The 27,055-nt window shown below is 45.5% G+C and overlaps 1 protein-coding gene across 4 annotated transcripts; it reads left to right on the top strand.

The window, feature by feature from the left end:
- Positions 1-772: 772 nt before the first annotated feature.
- On the top strand, positions 773-27,055 carry ILF3 (interleukin enhancer binding factor 3). Of its 4 annotated transcripts, none has more exons than XM_077262017.1 (20): positions 773-905; positions 5,541-5,607; positions 5,694-5,923; positions 6,012-6,198; positions 6,291-6,438; positions 7,652-7,743; positions 8,188-8,283; positions 8,805-8,916; positions 9,001-9,098; positions 9,216-9,327; positions 9,489-9,599; positions 10,186-10,388; positions 10,466-10,609; positions 10,692-10,829; positions 11,060-11,233; positions 11,326-11,449; positions 11,535-11,594; positions 25,401-25,808; positions 26,418-26,534; positions 26,645-27,055. In XM_077262017.1, the coding sequence occupies exons 2-20, from the start codon at positions 5,605-5,607 to the stop codon at positions 26,779-26,781; spliced, it is 2,694 nt and encodes an 897-aa protein (XP_077118132.1). In that variant the 5' UTR covers positions 773-905; positions 5,541-5,604; the 3' UTR covers positions 26,782-27,055. The 4 variants fall into 4 exon arrangements, with proteins under 4 accessions (XP_077118132.1, XP_077118131.1, XP_077118134.1 ...); XM_077262016.1 differs by having other exon boundaries at positions 9,216-9,333; XM_077262019.1 differs by lacking the exons at positions 25,401-25,808; positions 26,418-26,534; positions 26,645-27,055 and adding an exon at positions 12,796-13,292.

Genomic DNA, 27,055 nt, shown 5'->3' with positions numbered 1-27,055 from the left:
ATGCTGGCAGTCACCGGATGTATTCAGCTGTATAATGGCCGCAGCGGGGAACTGCACATCGACCCCTATTCAAATTAATAAAAAATATGGCGGAATTCCCAGTTTTTTCACCATTTCGCCACGCTTACTATGTCTTTTGCAATTTTTCTGTACATTATATTATATAATGAACGGTGTTGTTCAAAGCTACAACCTGTCACGGGGATAAAAGTCCTCAGACGCTTACGAGGAAGAAACTAGGAAGGAGAGGAAGCGCAAACACGGAACGTACAGGGGTTACGGCTGTCGCTTAGCAACAAAGGTTGTACTTTGTGGGTGACAACCCCCGAGCTTGTGATCTGGTGGAGACCTTAGTGTTTTTCTTCATCATAATGAAAAAAAAACCATGCTGGGACTTGTAGTGCCACAATCAAAGTCTAATCTATATCATTCAAACAAAAGCCATTTTTGAACTAAATACTTTATTGTGTTTTTTGATTTCTCCCAACTCTCCCCATGACACAGCTCTTTCCATTGAGAATTGAAAAAATCCTCCGAGATCAATGATTCTCTATGGAAGCCTTTATTGTTCTCTCAGCCCGCACATCGTGATTAGTCGCCGCCATCTTGGCAGCCGCGTCACTCATCCTCTCATCCAATCAGCATCCTCCATGCGTTTCACGCCTCGGCTGTGATCTCTTAACGACCAATCGGTAGTATTTACGTCATCGTTGCGAGGGCGGGGCCTAAACTGCTGCTATATAGGCGCTCGCAGACCGCCGCTTTCGGTCTAACCCACATTGCCGGGCGCTTCCATTCTTTCGCGCCAGTCGCTGGTGTCACGTGAGGGGGATTAGCCAATCACACTTCGGCTCCGCCTCTTTCCACCGACCGTTTAGCTGCGCAGTCAGGCCTCACATCGCCGGGTAAGTCTGAGCCATTTTCCGGTATTTTCTGACGGTAATTCACGAATTTCTGAGGTAAATGTTGGTTTATTCTACAATAGGGACTAGTGAGTTCAGTCAGGGGTTTTTAAAAATAGAAGGAAAAATGCTTATAAAAATGGCTGCCGCCATTTTCTCTTGTGAGGGGTCCGGCGCCATTTTGTCTTGTTCCCCCGGCATTGTTCTCTCCGGTTTAATCACGGTTAATCTCCGTTCTCGTGTACATGTAACCTCCCTATTACTCCGTTGTTTTCTTCAGAATGGCTGCGGGTGCGGGGGGGAGAAGGGAGTGAGGCGGCGCGGGGTTTCCGGCCCAGTCTGGCAGGGGCTTTGTCTCAGCCGCGTTGATCGGTAGCTTCCTGTTCACACGTGCGGCGCTATTGTGCGAGCTCTTAAAGGGACACGCACCCATTACTTCATTGTTTCTCCCACTGCAGGTGTTAAAACTTGTTTTCCTCGGCATGAACACCCCTGCCCAACACAAAAAACAAATTTACTCATTTTACTGTGTGCAGTAACTGCTCCAGTCCTGGATTGTTGCAGTGGGGACACCATGGCAATAACTAACATAACTGCTGCAGCCAATCACAGATCTGCGTCTATGTTCCACATCAACAGAGCTCTGGGATTGGCTGCAGCGGTCATCCTGCAATCAATCCACCTGATAATTGGTTCAATAAATGTCCCCCAAACAGCAATGAAGTGCAGGGAGGGAAGTGGTGATGTCCTGGGAGGGATGTGATGTCCTATCATTGCCGTCTTTTGACTTTAGTCCTCTCCAGTGTTCAGTGGTGGGAAATATCACCGCATATTGGGCAGGGAAGGTGGCTGCCGGATGTCTGGGTAGTCTTCCCTGAAAATAGAAGGGATGGGGTGGGCTACACCTGTCCATGGGATGGCCTGACTAAGGCAGAGTTAGGTATTGCGCTGGTGTCTGGGCTCTCTGACCTTTCCCGCCACATACGTACTGCAGTACTTTCGTCTCTGCCCTCAACAAAGCAGAGAAGTACTCCTGCACACAGATGACGCGGGGAAAGTTTAAGGGACATATTCATCCCATATATACACCAGTCCTGATCTAGAGTAATGGGCACCAAATAAGGAGTCTGTTGCTGGATAAAAAAGCTTTGTGATGCCCAGGTGTGGATGGGACGGCACATGTTGCGCCACCAGCTTCCTCACTAGTGAATCCGCCCCTAAGCGTCTGATCGCTGTATAATGCCTGGGGCTTACTCTACAGCAAAACTCACTTGTAACACATGCAGTTCTTGGGAGTCAAAGGATTCCATTCTCATAGTAAGCTGACCATCTTGTATGAAAACTGCCCCCTCAACCACTAAAGGGTGCAAACTATTGCTGTAAACACTTGCATAGGGTTGGCTCCCTCCACAAAAAGCCAAGTGTCCATGGAGTTGGTGCTAGATGTTAAACGCCTCTTCAACTGTTAGAAAGCACAAGAATCTGCCCATTACAGTATGGTTGCCCTCTGGAGGAGATGGGGCTAGACCAGGCAGCAAAACATGTGGCTCGTGTTGTCAATCTCGGGCATATGTTAACTGATGGGGCTCACTTACACGTAAATCATCGTTTTATTCTCACACCTTAAAAGGGTTGTCCTGTTTGACCCCGATAAATTAAAAGCTTTTACTCTGCTCCAGTGCTGTTGCCAGTCCAGCAGGGTCATTAAAGGGAAAGACGTGCACTCTAGGAATGAAGCTGGTGCTGGCTGAACCTGGAATGGATCCAGTGAATTCATACATTCGGACAAACAACCGCACTCAATGTATTCAGATTGCATCAGAAGTGTGAAGTATTTATTGAGTAACACCACAGTGGTCAATAAGGTAGGTGCGGGGGTGCCGTTCCGGACCCCCGCACTTCCCAGATTTCTTGGATACTTTGTGGAGCCTCTGTCTCCATCCATTGGACAAGTGTCCTCCCCTCTTTGATCATTCTCTACTCATAAAGTGAGGTTTGATAAAGACCCAAAGGGTTACCTCAGAACTCTTGACCACTGTGGTGTTACTCAATAAATACTTCACACTTCTGATGCAGTCTGAATACATTGTCTGAGTGCAGTTGTTAGTCCAGCAGGGTCGGCACTGGTGGCACCAAATCAGCGCCAGTTAGGCCACGTGCACACGATGCGGATTCTGCTGCGGATTTTTCCGCAGCGGATTTGGAAAATCCGCAGTGCAAAACCGCTGCGGTTTTCACTTCGGATTTTTGTGTTTCTTCTGCTGATTCCTCTGCGGGTTTTCAACTGCACTTTCCTATTGGTGCAAGTTGAAACCCGCAGCGGAATCTGCAGAAAGAAGTGACATGCTCCTTCTTTTTTTCTGCAGAAAATCCGTGCGGATTTTTCTGCAGTGTGTGCACTGCGGATTTTGTTTTCCATAGGGTTACATTGTACTGTACACCGTATGGAAAACTGCTGTGGATCCGCAGCGGTCAAATCCGCTGCGGATCCCCAGCAAAATCTGCAGCGTGTGCACATGGCCTTACTGTCCCCTCCTTGGTATGAATTGAACATGAAGAGGGAGTCTGGGCCGTAGCTGTATTTCACTTCCTCTTCATGTGCAATCTGTAGGAAGGCAGGGACACTTGATTCCAGTGCTCATTGGTTGCTGGGCACCACGCGTCATATAACGGGACAAGAGCCACCGCTAGGCAAGAACAGTGCCCAGGAGGTGGTGGTCTTTTTTTAATTTATTTCTTAAAAGGGAACCGGTCACCCCCAAAATCGACGGTGAGCTAAGCCCACCGGCATCAGGGGCTTATCTACAGCATTCTGGAATGCTGTAGATAAGCCCCCAATGTATCCTAAAAGATGAGAGAGGTTAGATTATACTCGCCAAGGGGTGGTCCCTGTCTGGTCCGATGGGTGTCGGGGGGGGGGGGTGGGGGTGGGGGGGGCTTCCTACGTCAGATGAGGTCCTCTTCTTGTATTTACGCTGTGGCTCCGGCGCAGGCGTACTTTGTCTCCCCTGTTGAGGGCAGAGCAAAGTACTGCAGTGCACAGGTGCTGGGCGCCTCTGACCTTTCCTGGCACCTGTGCACTGCAGTACTTTGCTCTGCCCTCAACAGGGAGGATAAAGTACGCCGGAGCCGCAGCGTGAAGAGAAGAGGATGTCATCCTATGAAGATGAGAGGCCCCGGAGCGGGCTGCCCGCCCAGGTGAGTATAATCTAACCTTTTTCTCACCTTTTAGGATACATCGGGGGCTTATCTACAGCATTCCAGAATGCTGTAGATAAGCCCCTGATTCCAGTGGGCTTAGCTCATCTTCGGTTTTGAGGGTGACAGGTTCCCTTTAACTGGGCCAAACATTCATACCAAGAAGGGGGTTGTCCTAGTAGTGGACAATCCCTTAATTTGGTGGCTATTGGGGCTATCTTCATTGGTGTCGGCTGTGAGCTGGCGTAGGTGTCTTTTATAATTTACACCAGTTTTTGTTACAAGCATGAGAATTTTTAGGGCTCAATAGCCATGTCCCCTTCACATAGGTTTATCCACAAAGTGGCTTGCTCAAAAATACATGGCTTTTTCTATACACATCTTTCTCCTCCCACACCTTTTTTTTTTTTTTTTTTTTGATCCAGACATTGTACCGCTGTCTGATTCTCTACTGATCCGATTGTCAGGCAGCCCTATATAAGAGATGTGACCCATCAATGTTGGGACTAGGGGTCGGGTATACTGGGTTATATCTTCTTGCATGATTGTTTTGTTTTTGAGAGATGGGCAGTCAACTTGGTTTGTCTGGCATCTGCTTTGCTGTGTATAGACTATTCGGCTGTGCGCACATCTTTAGTGGAGGGAGATGGGAAGATTGTGCTGCAGATATGAAGAGTCCCATCTTGCCTTAAATCCCTGCAGGTTTTTACCTTTCTCTTGATGATGGGGCGTTGTATCATCTGAATGGCCTTTGTTCTTTGAGATTAGACTGCGGGTAAACAGACCTTGGCAATGGCCTGGTATCTCCCCTGCAGTGAGCACTGCAGTACTGCTTACCCTGCCTGTGCACAGGGATCTCAGATCCTTCACATCAGCCCGCCTTCAGGGCTTTGCCTAGATCTGGCTGCTTGTCTGGTTTGTCTCTCCAGTTAGTAGATTAATTTCTTCACCTTCATCATCGTCCTACAGATAAATGTGTCTGATTCTGGTAATCACCTTATATTCTAGCAGGGTATTATTTTCACGGCTGCAGAGAGCTCTGGAGGTCACAGCTTTGTAATGTGTAGATCAGTGAAGCGTGTACATTCACACCAATGGATTACTGCATGCTAACAAATGTCTCAGAACAAAGACGTCCCCTCTTCTTGGGCACACTGGCAGTGGTGTATTGCTAGGATGCCCACCAGTTGTGCTGTCACTGTCCCCTTCTGAAAGATGCATTTCAACCAATGACCAATCTGCTTTGTGTGCTGCCTATTATGCAGGTTGTTTGCAAATAATAATTTTAACCCGGTTGTAAGCTTTGTCCAGGCCCTCTGTTGCCTGACATTGGGCACAAAGGGACAATGGCACCCTGTGTGGTGCTGGGTGGCCAGGACAATCCCTGTAGAAGTAGATATTTCTGTGATCCAATTTAGAGCCTTTATTTGATCATTTCAGATCTGTGAACCACCTTGTAAAGGATCCTGTTAACTCCTCTTTCCCATCTACCAAGGCTGCCATAATGGTAAGTGGTCATACACGGCAGTGACTTGCCATGAGGATCTGTAACACCCCGGATGTGCTCTTAACTTCTTGCCTTCAAACTTTCAGCGTCCCATGCGCATCTTTATGAATGATGACCGCCATGTCATGGCCAAACACTGTGTGGTGTATCCAACCCAAGAGGAACTGGAGGCGGTGCAGAACATGGTTTCTCACACAGAGAGGGCTCTGAAGGCCGTGTCAGACTGGATCGACGTGCAAGAAAAGGTGATCACTGGTGACGCTGTTCAGCCAGAACCTGTTCCCGCTGAGGAACCTACAGAAGAGGGCAAGGAAGGGTAAATGTCCTCTCCCACTGTATCTACTGACAGCAGGCTCAGCTGTTGCAATATATATTTGATCTTTAAACTTATTCCCCCCCTCCAGCAATAATGAATCTAAAGCCGCCGAGAACTCCACAAGGACACTTCGTGGTGTGATGAGGGTAGGACTTGTGGCCAAAGGCCTACTCTTGAAGGGGGACCTCGATCTGGAACTGGTTCTCCTATGCAAGGACAAGCCCACCATCTCTCTCCTGAAGAAAGTCTCGGACAACCTTGTTGTGCAGTTCGCTGTAAGCCAGTCTATTGTTTCCTTGGCAACGTAAGTCCTTCATCTTTGCCGCAGACCGGGTGGGGGCTGACCTGTGGTTTTGTTTATTTATAGACTGTTTCCGAGGAGAAATATGACGTTCTGCCCAACATCAGAGAGGCGTCTATTGTCATTAAGAACACCAAGGAGCCGCAGCTGACTCTGAACATCCGCCTGACTTCCACTCTGGTCCGTGAGGAGGTGGAGAAGCTGAGCGCAGGAGGTACAAATGGTAGAGAAATGGCTGGAACCCAACACTTATTACCCCCTTCCAAAACCCACACTCTTCCTTTCCTGTCGTGCCCATCCTCCTCTAACCTGTCCAGACCCATGTAATGTGTTGTACCCTTCCACATAATCAGTTTTGATGGCATCTGATTAATTTATAACCGCATTAGCTGATCAGCATCTATACTGTAATACTCCCCCCTTTTCTGGGCCTTGCTGTCAAGTGTGTTGTAACTTAGAGGCGCCCTCTGTGGATATTACAGTCTCTTGCATACAGTGGTGACAGGGCCTGCCTTAACTTATGATCTGTAGGCCCAGTTGATGCTGTATCAGTTATAGTTGAGGAAGTATTTCTAGTTATTGCATGTTCTATATATGGGCTGTTTGTGTTGCAGCAGGAATACCCAAAGGAGTCTCTCTCCATCCGGAGAGACTACTTTACGTGTTTATCCAAAAACTCAAATACCTGCTGGATTTAAAGTTTAAAAACAGTGTGGGTCCTATATGAAGACGTTCCCAGTAAATGGGCTAGTAGCCTTATCTAAACCCTGGTGTTATGACATGGTCTTGCTGCAGCACAGACGGCTTACGACATGATGTTCTTGTATATTGCTATGTGGTTCTGACATTTGATCACGTATCAAGACTTCTAGTTTGTCAATTTTTAGGGACGCTGGACCTTTGACCAACAGGACTCTCTCTGTCATGGGCTGTGGCCAGGGCAGTCGAGCTGGGTGGAAGGTTTAGTTTAGTTCCTGCAGTCAGCCAACTGCCGAATTCTTGCCTTTTTTTTTTTTTTTTTTTAATCTCTCTTAATTTATTTTCTTTATCTATCCCTCTCGTTGCTTTAAAGCAGCATTCTGACATTGTTGCACCTTTTCGGCACCAAAGTAAACTGCAAATGTGTCGGCCGAAAAACTCAGATTTGACTTTCTAATGCTCTGTGATTTTTCAGTTGTGTTTTTAGCTTTTGCTCCGATCATATGCAGACTGCTGCTTTATTGCATTAGGCATGTTATTACTAGTTAGTTGGAAAGCAGGAGACGAGGGATGCCCGAACTCCTCTTCTGTTAGCGCAGGTCACTATGGTATTATGTCAGCAGTAGTACAGAGAAGCCCCACTGCCCTCTGGAAGCTGCCTCATCCCCTGTCCACCTGACAGACAACCCCTTGGTCAAACCGTGCCTTGTCTTCTTATCCATGAATAGAGACGCTATCAATCAGCGATCCTCCGGACGTTCTGGACAGGCAGAAATGCCTTGCTGCATTGGCGTCACTCCGACACGCCAAGTGGTTCCAGGTTTGCATTTTATTATTTCTGTCTTAAAAGTAGTAACTTGCCATTTTATTTTTTTTGTATACCATTTTATTTATTTTTTTTACGTAAAGCAGCTCACATGTTTTGTTTTTTTTTAGATAATATAAGCAAACACCAGAGCAGTAGCTGTGCCAAAATGGCTCCTGTCATCTCACAGGACAGCCATCCAGGAGCGCAGTGACCACTATTACACTCACAAGGATACATAATGCTTAGATATTAGTTGCTGCTTTGTTCTAAGAGTAATCTTGCCATAGCTACACTGTAATTGCTAATGTAACATACATAAGGCTTATCCTTTTTTAAACATAGCTTACATTTACCCTTGACAAAGTAGCACTATGTCTTTAATATGTTTTTATTTTATTTTTTTCTGGCTTGTACTGGTGTAACTTTGAATACTAACCGGCATCTTCCTTGTCCCAGGCTAGGGCAAATGGGCTTAAATCCTGCGTTGTTGTTATCCGTGTGCTGAGAGACTTGTGCACTCGTGTACCAACCTGGGAACCTTTAAGAGGATGGGTATGTATCCAAATGTTTAATAGAATATTTACAGGGCCAGACGGTAGCGGATGTTTATTATAGCGCCATTTATTCCATGGCACTTTTACATGTGGGGTATACTTGATAAAAACAAGTAGAATAATCTTAAACAATACAAGTCACGCCTGGTACAGGAGGAGAGCTTTAAGATGGTCACCAAGCTGTGGTCTTCAGCTTCCAGCTCCGGTCCCTTCTTGGGTCATGTGGCTCCCCCAACTTGCCCATTCACACTGGGGTTTGTGTGAACCAAAAATTACACTTTAACTATAAATAATGAAACCAAGGCTGCAAACGCTTCCATTGTTAAAGACTTGGACCTCGGTGTGATCTGGTCATGTCAGAATCAAGGCACATGGACCAAGGCACAGAGCGGCGCTGGAAACCAGATGAAGATGTGTCCCTTAGCTTTTGTGATGTCTGCATATAACCTGTATGTTTTCACTTGAGTTTGATCATTTGAGGTTTGATGTAATCTGACTTTATATACATTTTCCTCTTAGCCTCTTGAGTTGCTTTGTGAAAAGGCTATTGGAACAGCCAACCGGCCAATGGGTGCGGGTGAAGCCTTCAGGAGAGTCCTCGAATGTCTTAGCTCTGGAATATTGATGCCAGGTTGGTGTATTTTTCCCAAGGCCTGCTGAACAGCACATAGTTAAGTGATGTCTACTAAATACATTAATGGCCCTGTGTCTGCAGACGGTCCTGGATTACACGATCCCTGTGAAAAAGAAGCTACAGATGCTCTTGGACACCTAGAAAGACAACAACGGGAGGACATAACTCATAGTGCACAGGTATTGGGATCGCCTTCCTTGGGGCATCGGTGCTTGACTGCAGTGGAGATGAGGGTTTTCCTTCTGTAGTTTTGTGCTTTTTCTAACACTAGTATCCATTTTACTTTTCCACTATAGCATGCCCTCAGGCTCTCAGCATTTGGCCAATTGCACAAAGTTCTGGGGATGGACTCTCTGCCCTCAAAGTTGTCTAAAAAGTCAAAACCAGAGCCTGTCATGGACTACACAGGTTCGTGTACGTATCTAGTATCCTTAGCTTGGGCTTACTTGCAGTTTGTCTGCTATCACTCGGCCATGGCGTAAACTGCAGATGACTCCAATCATTTCATTGCTTTTCAATAGTTTCTGCCATCTGCTTTTATTGATGTGGTTTCATGCTTTACGTTACAGTCCAGATTCCTCCCAGCACCACTTACGTTATACCAGCCCTAAAACGACCCATAGAGGAGGACGGAGAGGACAAATCGCCAAGTAAGAAGAAAAAGAAGATTCTGAAGAAAGGTATTTGAGGGGTGTTAGGCAGGGCGCTACCAGTGCTATGTAACTTGTACCTCTTGGGTCAGGAGATTTCAACTTCACACCTCACTAGCTCCAGCAGGAAACTTGGTAGTAAGATCTAGGATGTACTCTAGCTTTTCTTGGCATATTTACAGAGTAGCTTTTTAAACATTTTTGGCAGGCTTTTTTCATTAGTATGTTAGTATGTACATGCATTCTCCCCCCAGAAGTACTATGGCATGCAGCTTAGAACTTCCACAGTATCTTAATTTTTATATTAATTCAGTGTCAAACCTGAGACGCACCCACTGATCACAAGTGATCATGTATCCTAGTTATACAGCGATATTTAAGATGAGGATGTGCCTTTAATCAATTGGCCTTCCTTTTAATATAGGCTAATGAATTTGTTTTTCCACTGTAATTTGTAGAAGTTTGTGAAGATGTCTGATCCATTAACAGATCTATATGAGGATTAGGCTGTTGGTTTCATGATCAGAGCAGATTGAAATGGTTGTCTCAGAAGTTGAGTAGTGTTGGGATGTGGCACTGCAGTGAGAAGCTGAGGTAAACATGTCCTTCTGTACAGATGACGGGAAGAACGAGCCACCACAAGTTATGAATGCCCTGATGAGACTGAACCAGCTGAAGCCAGGCCTGCAGTATAAACTGATTTCCCAAACCGGCCCTGTCCACGCTCCCGTCTTCACAATGTCTGTGGAAGTGGATGACAAGAACTTTGAGGCCTCAGGGCCATCGAAGAAAACTGCAAAGCTTCACGTAGCCGTGAAGGTATGTGCAGGCGGGTGGGCTTCAGGGCTGTCTGTTTCTACTTGGGTGGTGTAAATGATTATATAACTTTATTTTAGGTTTTGCAAGACATGGGACTTCCTACAGGGATGGAAGAAAAAGATGAAGCGTCTGAGGAGACAGAGCAGAAACCAGTGGTCCAGACTCAGGCTCAGAATGACTCTGCTCAGGGGGATGGTGCTTCCCCTACAGACCAAAGCGAGGTAGGGGGTCTTGCCTGGAAGTTGTTTGCTTGCGGGTTTGCTGTTAGTTTGGATGCTAAATTTGTATGTGATGCCTTTTTAGAGTGCGAAACAGCAAGGACCTATACTCACAAAGCATGGAAAGAATCCAGTCATGGAGCTTAATGAAAAGAGACGTGGCCTGAAGTACGAGCTTATATCGGAGACTGGAGGCAGCCACGACAAGCGATTTGTCATGGAGGTATAGTTTACACTTGTCACTTGTGGTTGATAAAAAAAAAATAAAAAAAATCTACTTAATGGTGGCACCATCTATCTTACTTGTCACACATATGGCATATACATCACCGCTAACAGACTATCTGTGTGCCCTGTATTATGTACAGCTTGGCTGACCATGAAGTCAATGGCTGCACAAGGTCTATTGTTAAAGTTGGTGGCATCAATTTTTTTTATTTTCTATTTCTAAAGGTGGAAGTAGATAATGTGAAATTCCAAGGCTCCGGCTCCAACAAGAAGGTGGCCAAAGCCTATGCTGCACTGGCTGCTCTGGACAAACTCTTCCCGGACTACAATACATACGCCGAAGCCCCCAAGAAGAAGAGGCCTCCAATGATGCCCAGGGGAGGCCCCAGAGGAGGAAAGGTAAGATACACAGGATTAACGTAATCTCTCTACATGGTTTCTTTTGTTTTTTTTTTTCTTCTAAACTTTTTTTTTGCCCACCTCATAACCAGGGCTTTAACATGATGTACAATGAAGTGCCCCCACCTCAGGGCATGCGAGGACGAGGTAGAGGGATGAATCGTGGCAGAGGAAGGGGACGTGGGTTCGGAGGCAATCATGGCTACATGAATTCCGGTAACTGAAGAGGCTACTTTCAGATATCTTAATAGTCGGATGTCTCTGTGGGTGACAATGGCTTATTATAAAAATCTGTTTTCAGGTGGTTATGGCAGCTATGGAGGAAACTACAACTATCAAACTTCTGCAACAGCTGGATACAGTAAGTATCTTGTGATTGTCAAACTGCTAAAATTGTTTACTTTTCTGTGAAGGCGTGTGACTGTCATTGCCCCTATTTGACACTGAGTCCTGATCACCTGCTTTATCAACAATAGTTTTTATCTTTGGTTTTTTTTTCCCCGCTCCCTGCTGGTCTTATTGGGAAAGTTTTAAATGGCTCTCCTTACACCTACCATACTGACTCGTGAACTTGGTGGAAAGTAGGAGCGTTCTGTCCACTTCACTCCCATATGCTTTATTTTTTTTTATATATATATTTTTTTCCCCCCTCACGATGTATGATTTCTAATTAGAGAGGACTGGAATCCTTCTGGAAAGGCCACTTCTGTCATGGCATTTAGAGCCTGTTTTGTCCTGAAAGTAGACGCGTTACTGCACTTTATTACACCGGATGTTATGGCTATACTATGAACCTCCTGTTTTCTCTTTGCATATTTGGCTGTACTAAAACTCTGCCCTTTATGTAAAGTGTAAAACTGGCTAAAATAAGCTGCTTTTACTGTGAATGGTTTGACATTTTTTTGGCACAATCTTCTGATGTCGTCATTATGCGGTTGCTTTGTTTGCATTTGGCCGTTCTCGTTGTCCTCTGTAGTGCACAATATGGCTTCTCTGTGCAAATGCAACCTCCATACTGTGACATACGAAGCTTCTGTCAACATATCCATGTCTTACAAATGCTACAGAAATCATATAAGGAGCAGCTTATATGTTGGTTGGCTTTCAGTCTGCCCTCTGCCTTCACATCTGGGAAGCAGTCCTAGTGTTTTTAGCTTGTCCTTCCACCAGTGACTGCTGCTGGTAGAACTGGCCTGCATCATGTTCACACTGGTGCAGCCCTAGTCACAACTGCTTCTTCGGTGTGCAGGTGGGGTGGGTGTATTCAGTAATAATGTGCGTTAATTCTGTCAAACCACTTCTTCCTTTTTTTAAATTTCTCTGCTTTGGTTTAATAGTGTGAGAAATCTCTCCTCACACTCCTGAATATAGAAAGACAAAGCGCTTTCCTCCATCCCTGTCACCATCTGGAGGAGCCCCCCCACATAAGACTTTTTCTTTTCTTATGGGGGGAGACAAGCAGAGAAATCTAAAATAAATGAAAACATAAATTATCTGGCACTATGGCCGATCTACAGAGGATTCTAATTTTATTTCTCTCTGCTGTCTCCCCCTTTTTGTAGGTGACTTTTTCACAGACTGCTACGGTTATCATGATTTTGCATCTGCTTAGACCATCTATAGCGTATTGCACCCACCCTCTCAAAAAACCCACAAACCAGCTCATTATTCCCGACTGTCTTGAGCTCCGAGATGAAAAGCTCTGCTGTGGCTTTTTTTTTTTAATTTTCAAGTGAATTTATTTGGGGACTGTTCACTTCAAGCTTAAAGACCGTAGCCTGCGACTTCCTAAAATTGTGCAGTTTTGAGCCTTTTTTTTCTCTCGAACTTTAATCACAAGTGGAACTTGCTTTGTTCAAGTCAGCGGTTGAAGTGTCACTTGGCCAGTCATTTCTCTGTACCTTCATGATCAGATGTTGACCCCACATAATTACTGGAGATCCCCCTCCCATCCCCTGCCCCCAGGCAAATATAATTTTTGCGTAGTTTTTATTGTCCGAAATTTGCGGTTTTTTATTTTGCGTGTTCATAATGTTTTAATAAATCTTGTATAAACTAGTGTGGAAATTGCCATGTCATTAAGATGAAGTGATGTGAGATTAATTGACACTAACACGTTGATAGCAGCTGTCCAGTAAACACAGCTGAGGGCAGCAGTGCAGTTTTGTTTTTGTTTTTTTTTTCCCTCGTTCTCTCTCCCAATCTTTGAAGAATTTTATCAGCAGCAGTTAAATTTTTTTTTTAAATTCTTATAAATGTAACCATGAATTAAGCATTTTGAGTGATCTGTCCTGGCAGAGAAACAGGTTTTGCTGATGAATTATTTTTGAGTTTTAACACAGTAACTATACTCTATACTTTAAGTACCGTATATACTCTAGTATAAGCTGAGACCCCTAATTTTTCCACAAAAAACTGGGAAACTTAATGACTCGAGTATAAGCCTAAGGTGGGAAATGCAGCAGCTACCGGTAAATTTAAAAAAATAAAGATACCAATCAAAGTAAAATTGAGATCAGTAGGTTAAGTGTTTTTGAATATCCATATTGATTCAGGAGCCCCCTTATAATGCTCCATAAAGTTCATGGGCCTCATAAGAGGCTCCATTGAAACGTTTGCCCCATAAAGTGCTGCACAAAGGTTGATTATGGCCCCATAAGATGCACCATAGAAACATTTGCCCCATATGCTGCTGCGATAAAAAACAAACAAAAACCACCTCTTGTCCTGAGCAGGTGGGGACACCGGCACTTGCGATATTCACCTGTCCCCGTTCCACCGTCGCTCTCTTCCATCTCTCTACAGTGACTGTTCAGGCATAGGGCGGTGCACGCACTAAACATGTCATCTCATCGCGCCCTCTGACCTGAACGTCACTGCAGAGGACGCGGAAGACTGAGTGTGGCGGTTGAACGGGGACAGGTGAATATTACATGGCTCACCTCCCCATTATACTCGCCCTCCTGGCGCGGTCCCTGCTTCTCCAATGCGATGGCGCCGGCAGCTTGTTCCTGTGTACAACTGTCACTCGTACCGTTCATTAAAGTAATGAATGTGCGCTCCACCCCTATGGGAGTGGAGTCGCGTCCATATTCATTACTTAATGAGTGGTACCACGTGACCGCTGAACACAGGAAGAGCTGCGGGCGCCGGGAAGTAGGGACATGCAGAGACGCGCTGGGAGCAGGTGTGTATGATGGACAGCTGCTGCTTCCCCGACCCTGGGACAATGACTCGAGTATAAGCTGAGGAGCACTTTCAGCCTAAAAAAAATGGGCTGCATCTCTGCTTATATTCGAGTATATAAGGTTTTTTTAATTACCGAACACTTCCAACTTTAAAACCATTTCATCTGCTGCCCCATAATCTAGATATTTTTGCCATTTTAACTTTCATTTTCATTTTAAACGTTCATGGTCTGTGGTCATATCAACTGAAAAGCTCAGAGGTAAACTTTCTTAGATATAACAAGCTCACTGAGGATTCTGGGGTAAAGATCAGCCATTGTCTTAGTGCAGCTTTCATCATACATTAGTTGTGTATGGGCAGCATTGCTAGTCAGTCTGTGAAGAGGGCTGCATGAACTAGACAGTATCTGACCTGTGAGATTCAGGAACACTTGTAGCTTTTCTTCTCTCCTTCTTAGGCTTCTTAGCTGATATATCACCACATACTAATCTGCTGTATCGTTCTAAAACGTCACTGTGTAGTAGAGCAGCTGTCGGAGTTGGGGAGCCGGTGTCACCGCAAGATTCCTTTGCATTTCTGCTGTAACTGGGGCCAATATTCCAGTTACAGGGGAAACCTGGTAGTGCTTTAAATATTGATTTGTGCCCCCTCCCTCGGTCTTCTATGGTTGAACATGTAAAATAGTTAGTTTCAAATCACTTTCACTAGCTCCACCCCTGTCAAACTCAATTGTATAAATTGTTATAGGGGAGCGTGCCTTTTCCATATAAACCACAAAAGAATCATTAACCCCTTCACGACACGCGCCGTACATGTACTGCGCATGCCGTGTCTCCCCCTTTGATGTGGGCTCCGGTGCTGAGCCCACATCAAAGTCGCGACATGTCAGCTGTTTTGTACAGCTGACATGTGCGTGCAGTAGCGGCGGGTGAAATCGCTATTCACCCGCCGCTATTAACCTGTTAAATGCCGCTGTCAAACGCAGACAGCAGCATTTAACTACCGCATCCGGCCCGACGGCCGGAAATGACGTCATCGCCGACCCCCGTCACATGATCGGGGGTCGGCGATGTGTCAGGATGGTAACCATAGAGGTCATTGAGAACTCTATGGTTACTGATGCCGGCCTGCTGTGAGCGCCCCCTGTGTTCGGCCCACACAGCACACCTGCATTTCAGCTACATAGGAGCGATCTGATGATCGCTGCTATGTAGCTGAGCCAATCGAGTTGTGCCAGCTTCTAGCCTCCCATGGAGGCTATTGAAGCATGGCACAGGTAAAAAAAATGTTTTTAAAAATATGAAAAAATGTATAAAACATAAGTTTAAATCACCCCCTTTCGCCCCATCCTAAATAAAACAATAAAAAAAATCAAACCTACACGTATTTGGTATCGCCGCGTTCAGAATCGCCCGATCTATCAATAAAAAAAAAAAAGCATTAACCTGATCGCTAAACAGCGTAGCGAGAAAAAATTAAAAACGCCAGAATTACGGTTTTTTTTGTCGCCGCGACATTGCATTAAAATGCAATAACGGGCGATCAAAAGAACGTATCTGCACAAAAGTGATATTAAAAACGTCAGCTCGGTACGCAAAAAATAAGCCCTCACCCGACCCCAGATCACGAAAAATGGAGACGCTACGGGTATCGGAAAATGGCACTTTTTTATTTTATTTATTTAAAGGGAACCTATCACCCCGTTTTTTTCGGTATGAGATAAAAATACTGTTAAATATGGCCTGAGCTGTGCATTACAATAGTGTAGTTTGTGGACCCCGATTCCCCACCTATGCTGCCGAAATACGTTACCAAAGTAGTCATTTTCGCCTGTCAATCAGGCTGGTCAGGTCGGATGGGCGTGGCTTCTTCCCCCAGATATTGCGTAGTTTTCCATTGGTGGCGTAGTGGTGTGCGCATGCCCAAGGTCCCCAATCCTGCACGGGGGGGTGAAAATAGCAGCGATGTCCGTTATTCCATTGGTGGTCGGTGGGCGCGGCCATCATCCTTTGGCCGCGCGTGCGCAGAAGCGGCGCTCTGCTGGCCGCGGCTTCAGGAAAATGGCCGCGGGATGCCGCGCGTGCGCAGATGGAGATCGCGGCGGCCATTTTCCTGAAGCCGCGGCCAGCAGAGCGCCGCTTCTGCGCACGCGCGGCCAAAGGAAGATGGCCGCGCCCACCGACCACCAATGGAATAACGGACATCGCTGCTATTTTCACCCCCCCGTGCAGGATTGGGGACCTTGGACATGCGCACACCACTACGCCACCAACGGAAAACTACGCAATATCTGGGGGAAGAAGCCACGCCCATCCGACCTGACCAGCCTGATTGACAGGCGAAAATGACTACTTTGGTAACGTATTTCGGCAGCATAGGTGGGGAATCGGGGTCCACAAACTACACTATTGTAATGCACAGCTCAGGCCCTATTTAACAGTATTTTTATCTCATACCGAAAAAAACGGGGTGATAGGTTCCCTTTAAGCAAAGTTTTGAATTTTTTTTCACCACTTGGATAAAAAAATAACCTAGACATGTTAGGTGTCTATGAACTCGTAATGATCTAGAGAATCACAATGGCAGGTCAGTTTTAGCGTTTAGTGAACCTAGCAAAAAAGCCAAACAAAAAACAAGTGTGGGATTGCACTTTTTTTGCAATTTCACCGCACTTGGAATTTTTTTCCCGTTTTCTAGTAAAAGACATGGTAAAACCAATGGTGTCGTTCAAAAGTACAATTCGTCCCGCAAAAAATAAGCCCTCACATGACCATATTGACAGAAAAATAAAAAAGTTATGGCTATGGGAAGGAGGGGATTGAGAAACGAAAACACAAAAACGAAAAAGGGCCGCGACTTGAAGGGGTTAAAGGGAACCTGTCACCCCCAAAATCGATGGTGAGGTAAGCTCACCGTCATCAGGGGCTTGTCTACAGCATTCTGTAATGCTGTAGTTAAGTTCCCGATGTTACCTGAAAGAGGTTATAATATACTCACCCAGGGGCGGTCCTGCTGCGGTCCGGTCAAATGGGTGTCTCAGGTCCGCTCCGGCGCCTCCATCTTCATTCCATGATGTCCTCTTCTGGTCGCCGCCGTGGCTATGGCACAGGCGTTCTTTGTCTGCCCTGTTGAGGGCAGAGCTAAGTACTGCAGTGCGCAGGCGCCGGGCCTCTCTGACCTTACCGGCGCCTGTGCACTGCAGTACTTTGCTCTGCCCTCAACAGGGCAGACCAAGTACGCCTGCGCCGAAGCAGCGGCGTGAAGACCAGAAGACTACGTCATGGAATGAAGATGGGAGGCCTCGGATCGGACCGTCCCTGGGTGAGTATAATCTAACGTCTTTTTCTCCTCTTTCAGGTAAGCTCGGCGGCTAATCTACAGCATTACAGAATGCTGTAGATAAGCCTCTGACTGTGGGCTTACCTCACCATCGATTTTGGGGGTGACAGGTTGGCCTTAAAAATTAAAGCCAGACACCTATTTCCATTTGTCACCTATATGAACAAAAAGTGAGCGACACAAATAAACGCCGCCATGTTCCGTAAAAACAATATACAGGAATTGCCGGTATATGTAAGGGAAACATGTATGGCTCTTAGGCCGGAGTCACACTACTGTACAACACGGCCAAGTTACGTGCAATGAAATGATGCATAGCACTCGGCCCAGTGTTACTCTATGGGGCAGCTCACATCTGTGATTATTTTCTCATGCCGAATCTCTGCTCACTCGCACCCGTATATGTCTGTGGGTGTGAGTGACATAACGCACATCACACAGATATCATCTAAATGCGATTCAATATGCACAGATGCCGGCCAGCAAGGAGGTGGAGGAATTACACTCTGCACCCTCTGTGCATGACGCTCAGCTCTCGTATGCAGCAGGAGCCGAGGGTCATTGGCATATTGCATCTGATGCCATGCGCTAGTGACTCCAGCCTCAAACTACATGTGCAGACATAACAGCCCCTCAAAAAATAAAATAAGTTCTTGGTTAGAGCGACTGTAAATGGCCCAGCCTAGTACTGGGAGTTCAATGTGCAGGGAAGAGAAACTTGTAATGTGCAAAATGCACGCATTGAAGTCCTCAAATGTGGCTGTCACTTGAGTATTTCCTGATGACTCCCATTAGGCAAGTACCTTTCCAGTGTTGCCATAGTCTAGTTATTTTTTGTTGACAGAATGGGCTTTTGATGGTGCAGGTATTGGGGATCATAGACTTGGGGTGTGTAGGCCACTGGGTTGGTTTCCAGAAGCTTAATAGGGAATGGTACACTGGGGTTCCTTGTGTTCTGCTAGTATAGGCAATGTTAGATAAAGTACTTGCACTTGGTACTCTTCTCCTGCTTGGTCTTCTAATATCAAGCTAAAGGGCACCATTTCCTGTTTAGCATGAGTGATGGTTCTTCAGAGACAAAATCCTAGCCTTAATTTGGGCTGCAAAGATTCATTGATAAACCATACTTGGTGTGCTGCCATGGAGAATGTCGTCACTGTCCTGGAGAAGCCAGAAGTATACCCCCAGGTGTTGACGCATTAGATGCCAAATTTGACGACTAATATATCCAACGTAGAGAAAATAAAATGCACTATTACATGGGGTTTTGTTTAACTTCAAGGATTTAAGGGGAATATTCACATTTTTCATCTCCAATTTGAATGGTACCAATTTAATGGTATGGCATGTCCAGAGCTTATTATTCACTCTGCAGACATATAGTTCGTGAACCTTTAGTTATTAGTGATGCACACAACTGGGTTGTATTACCAGAGATTTCTCTTTGGGTCTTTGTACTAAAGGTACCTTCACACGAAACGACATTATAACGATATCGCTAGCAATCCGTGACGTTGCAGCGTCCTCGCTAGCGATATCGTTTCGTTTGACACGCAGCAGCGATCAGGATCCTGCTGTGATGTCGCTGGTCGCTGAATAAAGTCCAGAACTTTATTTGGTCGTCCGATCGCTGTGTATCGTTGTGTTTGAAAGCAAAAGCAACGATACCAGCGATATTTTACACTGGTAACCAGGGTAAACATCGGGTAACTAAGCGCAGGGCCGCGCTTAGTTACCCGATGTTTACCCTGGTTACTAGCGTAAAATGTAAAAAAAACAAACAGCACATACTCACATTGCGTCCCCTGCAGTCTGCTTCCTCCTCTGACTCAGCGCCGCAAAGTGAAAGTGAAAGCAGCACAGCGGTGACGTCACCGCTCTGCTCTCACTGTACGGCGCTCAGTCAGTCAGGAAGTGGACGCAGGGGGACGTGAATGTAAGTATGTGCTGTTTGTTTTTTTTAGATTTTACGCTGGTAACCAGGGTAAACATCGGGTTACTAAGCGCGGCCCTGCGCTTAGTTACCCGATGTTTACCCTGGTTACCAGGGGACCTCGGCATAGTTGATCGCTGGAGAGCGGTCTGTGTGACAGCTCTCCAGCGACCAAACAGCGACGCTGCAGCGTCGCTTCGTGTGAAGGTACCTTTAGTCAAGGAGGAAAGAAAAGCACTGATTTACAGACACGCATCATCTTGTGGCAGGGCATAGACTTGCTGATTGCAAATACAAACTTGTCTGTCGCTGCAGCTCTGTCCTCCCCACACTGACTGCCATGAAGGCGGATCTGGAAAGTGTTTAATCTGCCTCTGTGCCACTGTATACATTACAGAAGCTGCAGAGATCAGAAAGTGAAGGATGGGAATGAGGGTGTGAGAACCGACTGAAATCAGGGCTATTTTTCCTTAAGATTTGTACTTGTAAGCAACTTTACAGTTTAACACCTTTCTGCCATCGGACGGCATAGTACGTCCGATGGCAGAGCCCCCGCTTCAATGTGGGCTCCCGTGGTGAGCCGGCATCAAAGCCAGGACATCTCAGCTTAACAGATAACATGCGCCTGCAATATGTGCGGGCGGAATCACAATCCGCCCGCACCTATTAGCTAGTTAAATGCCGCTGTCAAACTCTTGACAGTGGCATTAAGTGCATCCGACAGGAAATGCATGCACAGGTGACCCATCACATGATCAGGGGTCATCGGTGCATTGGCATGACAACCAGAGGTCTACTGAAGACCTCTATGGTTGTTGATGCTAGATTGCTATGAGCGCCACCCTGTGGTCGGCACTCATAGTAATGCAGTAATTTTACTACATAGAGGCAATCTGAGCATCACCTCTATGTAGCAGAGGCAATAGAGTTGTCTCAGTTTCTGGTCTGCTATGGAAGCTATTAAAGCATGCCAAAATTAAAAATGTTTCTTAAAAATATGAAAGAGTTCAATTCACCCCCCTTTTTGCCCCATTCAAAATAAAACAATAAAAAAATCAAACCTACACATATTTGGTATCGCCATGTTCAGAATTGCCCAATCAGCTGAATTAACCAGAATTACAATTTTTTTTTTTTTTAATGGTCACCACGACATTGCATTAATGTGCGATCAAATGAACTTATCTGCACCAAAATGGTATCATTAAAAATGTCAGCTCGGCACGCAAAAAAAATAAGCCCTCACCCAACCCCGGATCATGAAAAATGGAGATGCTGCAGGTCTCGGAAAATTGCTTTTTTATTCTTTTTTTTTTAAGTAGTTTAGAATTGGATAAAAAAAATAACAGGCGTGTTTGTCTATGAACTCGTTCTGAGCTGGAGAATCGTAATGGCAGGTCAGTTTTAGCATTTAGTGAACCTAGTAAAAGCCACAAAAGTGTAGGATTGCACATTTTTTTGCAATTTCACCGCACTTGGAATTTTTTTCCCCATTTTCTAGTACACAAAATGCTAAAACCAATGATGTCATTCAAAAGTACTACTCGTCCTGCAAAAAAATAAGCCCTCACATGGCCATATTGACCGAAAAATAGTTATGGCTCAAGGAAGGAGGGGAGGGAAAAACGTAAATGCAAAACTGAAAAAAGCTTTGGGGGTTAAAGTCCAGGTGTAGAGGATTGTTCACTTTCCTGCCTGACATGGTTATTTTTCATTTTCTGTGATCTCTTCCCAGAGATCCTTAACCCCTTTCTGACCTCGGACGGAATAGTACTTCCGAGGTCAGAACCCCCGCTTTGATGTGGGCTCCGGTGGTGAGCTCGCATCAAAGCCAGGATATGTCAGCTGTTTTGTACAGCTGACATGTGCCTGCAATAGCGGCTGGTGGAATTGCAATCCACATGCAGCTATTAACTAGTTAAATGCTGCTGACAGTGGCATTTAACTAGCGCATCGCTGTGGTCGGCGCTCATAGCGATGCAGTAAATCTACTACATAGCAGCGATCTATTCAACGCTCTTATGTAGCAGTGCCGATCAGGCTATGCCAGCTTCTAGGCTCCCATGGAGGCTATTGAAGCATGGCAACAGTGAGGAAAGTTTTTAAAAACATAAGTTTAAATCACCCCCATTCAAAATAAACAAAAACAAAAAAATGAAACCTACACATATTTAGTATCGCTGCATTCAGAATCACCCGATATATCAATAAAATAACATGATCGCTAAATGGCATAGAGAAAATCGAAACGCCAGTTGCTTTTTTTTTTTTTTGTCACCGTGACCTTGCATTAAAATGCAATAACAGGCGATCAAAAGATTGTATCTGCACCAAAATGCTATCTTTAAAATGTCAGCTCGGCACACAAAAAAATAACCCCTCACCTGAACACAGATCACGAAAAATGGAGAGGCTACGGGTATCGGAAAATGGCACAATTTTTTTTTTAAGCAAAGTTTTGAAGAAGGAGGAAAAAAAAATAAAAAAAAAAAAATATACCACCTATATAAAAAATAACCTAGACATGTTTGGTGTCTATGAACTTGTAATGACCTGGAGAATCACAATGGCAGGTCAGTCTTAGCATTTGGTGAAGCTAGCAAAAAGCCAAACAAAAAACAAAGTGTGGGATTGCACTTTTTTTTTTTTTTAAGCAATTTCTCCACACTGGGATTTTTTTTTTTTCCCTCATTTTCTAGTACACGACATGCTAAAACCAATAACGTGGTTCAAAAGTACAACTCGTCTCGCAAAAAATAAACCCTCACATAGGCCATATTGATGGAAAAATAAGCTATGGCTCTGGGAAGGATGGGAGCGAAAGACGAAAACTCAAACCAAAAAAAACTCCATGGGTTAAGGTGTTAAAGTCCAGATATAGAGGATTGTTCACTTTCCTGCCTGACATGGTTATTTTTCATTTTCTGTGACCTCTTCCCAGAGATCCTTAAACAGTTTTTTTTTTTTTTTTTTTTGCTTAATAACTGCGAGATAAATCTCCCTCCTGGATTGCAGGCATTACATGCTGTTAGAGTAGTTTTAAAGAGAATCCATCCCCAGGTTTTTGCTGCCTTGCCTGAGAACAGCATGATGTAGGAACAAATGTATCACTTTTTAGATGTCGGCAGAGCTGAGAAAGCTGACCCTGCCCACACCGCAGCTCATGTACCACAGCGAGTTGCTTGTCGTGGTTATACTCGCCCTCTGATGTCCGGATCTCCTTGGCGCTGCACCCGGCGGTCCGGTTCCAAAGATGATGTGCGAGAAGGACCTTCGTGACGTCACGGTCATGTGACCGCGACGTCACCGCAGGTCCTGTTCGCACAGCAACGCCGGCCGCGTGCAGCGCTGAGGTGAGTATAACATGATTTTTTTTTTTTATTCTTTTTTTTTTTTTACCCCAAATATGGTTCCCAGGGCCTGGAGGAGTCTCCTCTCCTCCACCCCGGGTACCACTTGCACATTAGCTGCTTACTTCCCGCAACGTGGGCACAGCCCCATGCAGGAAGTAAGCGGTTCAATGCATTCCTATGTGTGCAGAATCGCAGCGATTCTGCACAAAGTGACATGCTGCGGGTTTTAAACCACTGCTTTTCTGCACGGTTTTTCCCGCAGCATGTGCACAGCGGTTTGCGGTTTCCATAGGGTTTACATGTAAATGGAAACTGCTGCGGACCCGCAGCATCAAAATCGCCGCGGATCCGCGGGAAAACCCGCAAAGTGTGAACATGGCCTTAAAGTAGTAGCATGTCACTACTTTTTTGTGAATCTGCAGCGTTTTTGTAACCATTCCATTATAGAAAACTGCAGGGGTAAAAAATGCAGCAAATCTGCAAGAAAACCGCAGCAAAAACGCACAAAAAAACGCTGCGCGACCGCACAAAGCCGCAGGTGCGTTTTCTGCCAGGAGAGACAGAATCCGCACAAGAAATTCCTAAGCCTAATCCGCATCGTGTGCATATAGCCTTAATCTCTCCTGGAAGGAACATAACTGCAGGCAGCACTCTGTCTGGATGTAGAGGCTGGCCTCCATGGAAACTAGTTCTGCACTATAAAAGACAAAGGCTTATTCATTAAACAGAATTCTCGAGAGAATTGCTTTGAAAAGTCACAATTTTAATGCAGCTCTTGCACTGATTTTGTGAATTGATGTTTTCACTCCAGTTTCTCCCAGTTTTGCCAAAATGGGCTGAGCTGGGGAGCGAGAGGGGCATGACTAGGGCAGCTCATCTAATTCATGTCTAGTTGTGCCATTCTCTACTACAGAAATCTTACTCCAATCATTGACCAGAGGCAGACTTCTGGTGCGGTGCATACCACTAATCAGATGCTCCTGATTCTTCAAGAATCGGGAGCATTTGACTCCTCCATGATGCTCCAACATCAGTGAGAAAATCGCCTGTGTTGATGAATTTGTGCCAAAAGCAGGAGAATGATAATGGTAGAAAAAGCAAGTCAGTTACTTTTAGTTGGCAATTTTAGAACCAGAGAAAACCCTTAAGCTCCTTTTGTATATTCACCTGGGCAGAACTCAAGTGGGAAGCGTTTGCTTTCTATTACTAGTCTGCAATTTGCTGTAACACATTGGCTTAGCATGCACCTTTAACACATATACCCCAAAGATGGACAGGGTGAGTGGCCAATATTCCCCACACTGATGGAAATACAGTTATTATACCTTTTTATAGCGCCACTTATTCCATGGCGCTTTACATGTGAAAAGGGGCAAATATAGACAAATACATTAAACATGAGCAAAAAACAAGGCACACAGGTACATAATGAGGGAGGACCCTGCCCGCGAGGGCTCAGTCTGCAGGGGATGGGTTAGGATACACTAGGAGAGGGTAGAGCTGGTTGTGCGGCGGTTCAGTAGGTTGATGATCACTGCAGGCTTGTCGGAAGAGGTGAGTCTTCAGGTACTTTTTGAAGGTTTCTATGGTAGGTGAGAGTCTGATGTGTTGGGGTAGAGCGTTCCAGATTATGGGGGAAGCACGGGAGAAGTCTTGGATGCGGTTATGGGAAGAAGAGATGAGAGGGGAGTAGAGAAGGAGGTCTTGAGAGGATCGGAGGTTGTGTGTAGGTAAGTAACGGGAGACGAGCTCACAGATGTATGGAGGAGACAGGTTGTGGATGGCTTTGTACATAATATGGTTTTAAACTGGAGCTTCTGGGCGATGGGGAGCCAGTGAAGGGCTTGGCAGAGGGGAGAGGCTGGGGAATAACAGGGAATCTGGTAATTAGTCGGGCAGCAGAGTCTAGGATGGATTGGAGGGAAGGCCAGAGAGTAGGAGGTTGCGGGAGATAACAGCATGCACTAGTGTTTTTGTGGTGTCACGGTCAAGGAATGCGCGGATCCGGGAAATAGTTTTGAGTTTGAGACAGCATGAGGAGGCAAGGACTTGGATATGTGGCTTGAAAGAGAGGCCAGTCCTGGGTCATGTGTAACTCCGTGAAGTCAGTCGGTACAGACAGGTTTTTCCTCCAAACATCCTGCCCATGAGATCTAGCTTCAGATTCTAGTACCTGCAGCAATTTGGATGTGCCACCTTTTGGCTGGATCGGTGCCTATTAAAAGTTTAGGCACTGTGTAAGTATATAATTTTTTTTCATTACTATGCACGCTTGTATGGAGGATTGAGGATGTTGTGTTGTGCTGTCACGCGTTTTACCTCCTAAGCATTTAATAATTTTTATTCTCTTCAGGCCAGTTCTACAGCAATGGAAGTGGCTCTAGTAATACCAGTGGCGGTGCTGGCTCTGGTGGCTACAGCTCCTATTATCAAAGTGAAGGTTACTCTGCACCTGCTCCCTCCAAACCCTATGTGCCCAAGAAACCTCCAGCCCAGCAGCAACAGCAGCATCAACCACCACCCCAACAGCAGCCGCCACCACCGCAGCATAGTCAACCACCACCGCAGCCCAAACAGTCTTATAACCAGGGCTATCAGTCACACCAGACGCAGTCTCAGCAGGGCTACAACCAGAGCCAGTATGGAGGCTACGGAACGCCAGCCAAGCAAAAAGGCTACAACCAAGCGTCTCAAGGAGGAGGAGGTGGCAGCAGCTCTTATTCTGGTTACTCAAACTCTTACAGTGGTGGATCGGCCTCAGGTATGTAGTGGGTTCCTAATGCTGCTGTACTTAGCCCACTTTCTCACTGAAGAACATGGAGTCACTCCTTCTCTATGCAACTAGTTATGAGTAGTGATGAGCAAGTATACTCGTTGCTTGGGTTTTCCCGAGCACGCTCAGGTGTCCTCCGAGTATTTGTTAGTGTTCGGAAATTTAGTTTTCATTGCGGCAGCTGAATGATTTACAGCTACTAGCCAGGCTGAGTACATGTGGGGGTTGCCTGGTTGCTAGGGAGTATACTCGTTGCTCGGGTGATCTCCCGAGTATTTGTTAGTGTTCGGAGATTGTTTTCATCGCGGCAGCTGAATGATTTACAGCTATTAGCCAGCTTGATTACATGTGGGGATTCCCTGGCAACCCCACATGTTCTCAGGCTGGCTAATAGCTGTAAATCATTCAGCTGCCTCGATGAAAACTAAATCTCCGAACACTAACAAATACTCGGAGACCACCCGAGTGTGCTTGGGAAAACCCGAGCAACAAGTATACTCATCACTAGAGACCACCCAAGCAACGAGTATACTCACTCATCACTGCAACCTTTTGTAACATTACTTGTCACATTGATGGTTACATCTTTTCCCCCAGGCTATTCTGGTGGAGAAAGCAGTGGTGGTAGAGGTGGTAGTTCCTACACACCTCAGAGTACCGGCGGCTACAACGCAGGAGCCAGCTATGGTGGTGCCAGCAATACCTCATACCAAGGTATGTATTCTTGGCCTTCTTATTGCACTAATGTAAATGTGAAAAAGGACTCGGCGCATTAATAGAAAGGGGAAAAAAGAATTGTCTAACCCATAACTGTTTCTTTTTAGGATACACACAGACCAGTTACAATCAAGGTTCTGGACAGAACTACAGCGCTCCTGGCTCTTACCAGCAGCCACCCCAAGGAGGCACTGGCGGCTATGGCAGGGGCGCCGATCACAGCATGAATTACCAGTACAGATAGACTCTTCCCCCTCTAAACAGCCCCCTAGCCCCAATTCTGTGAAGTGACTTAACAAGCTTTATGTATTTTAATGAGTTAGTGTTTTCAACTTCATGTTGCTTTTTCTTTTTCATTTGTTTTTTTTTTTCTTATTTTGGTTCCTGTTTTATAAGTGAAGATTTTATTTTAAGACTGTGGGATGTGTCCAAGGAGGGTTTTTGGTATGTCTCGTTTCATTCAGATGTTATCTGGAGTGAGTCGACACATAATTAAAATAAAAAACAAAAACGTTAAA

This window comes from Ranitomeya variabilis, chromosome 5, assembly GCF_051348905.1.
Source record: "Ranitomeya variabilis isolate aRanVar5 chromosome 5, aRanVar5.hap1, whole genome shotgun sequence".
Lineage (NCBI taxonomy): Eukaryota > Metazoa > Chordata > Amphibia > Anura > Dendrobatidae > Ranitomeya > Ranitomeya variabilis.
This window is presented reverse-complemented; position numbering and strand designations above follow the sequence as displayed.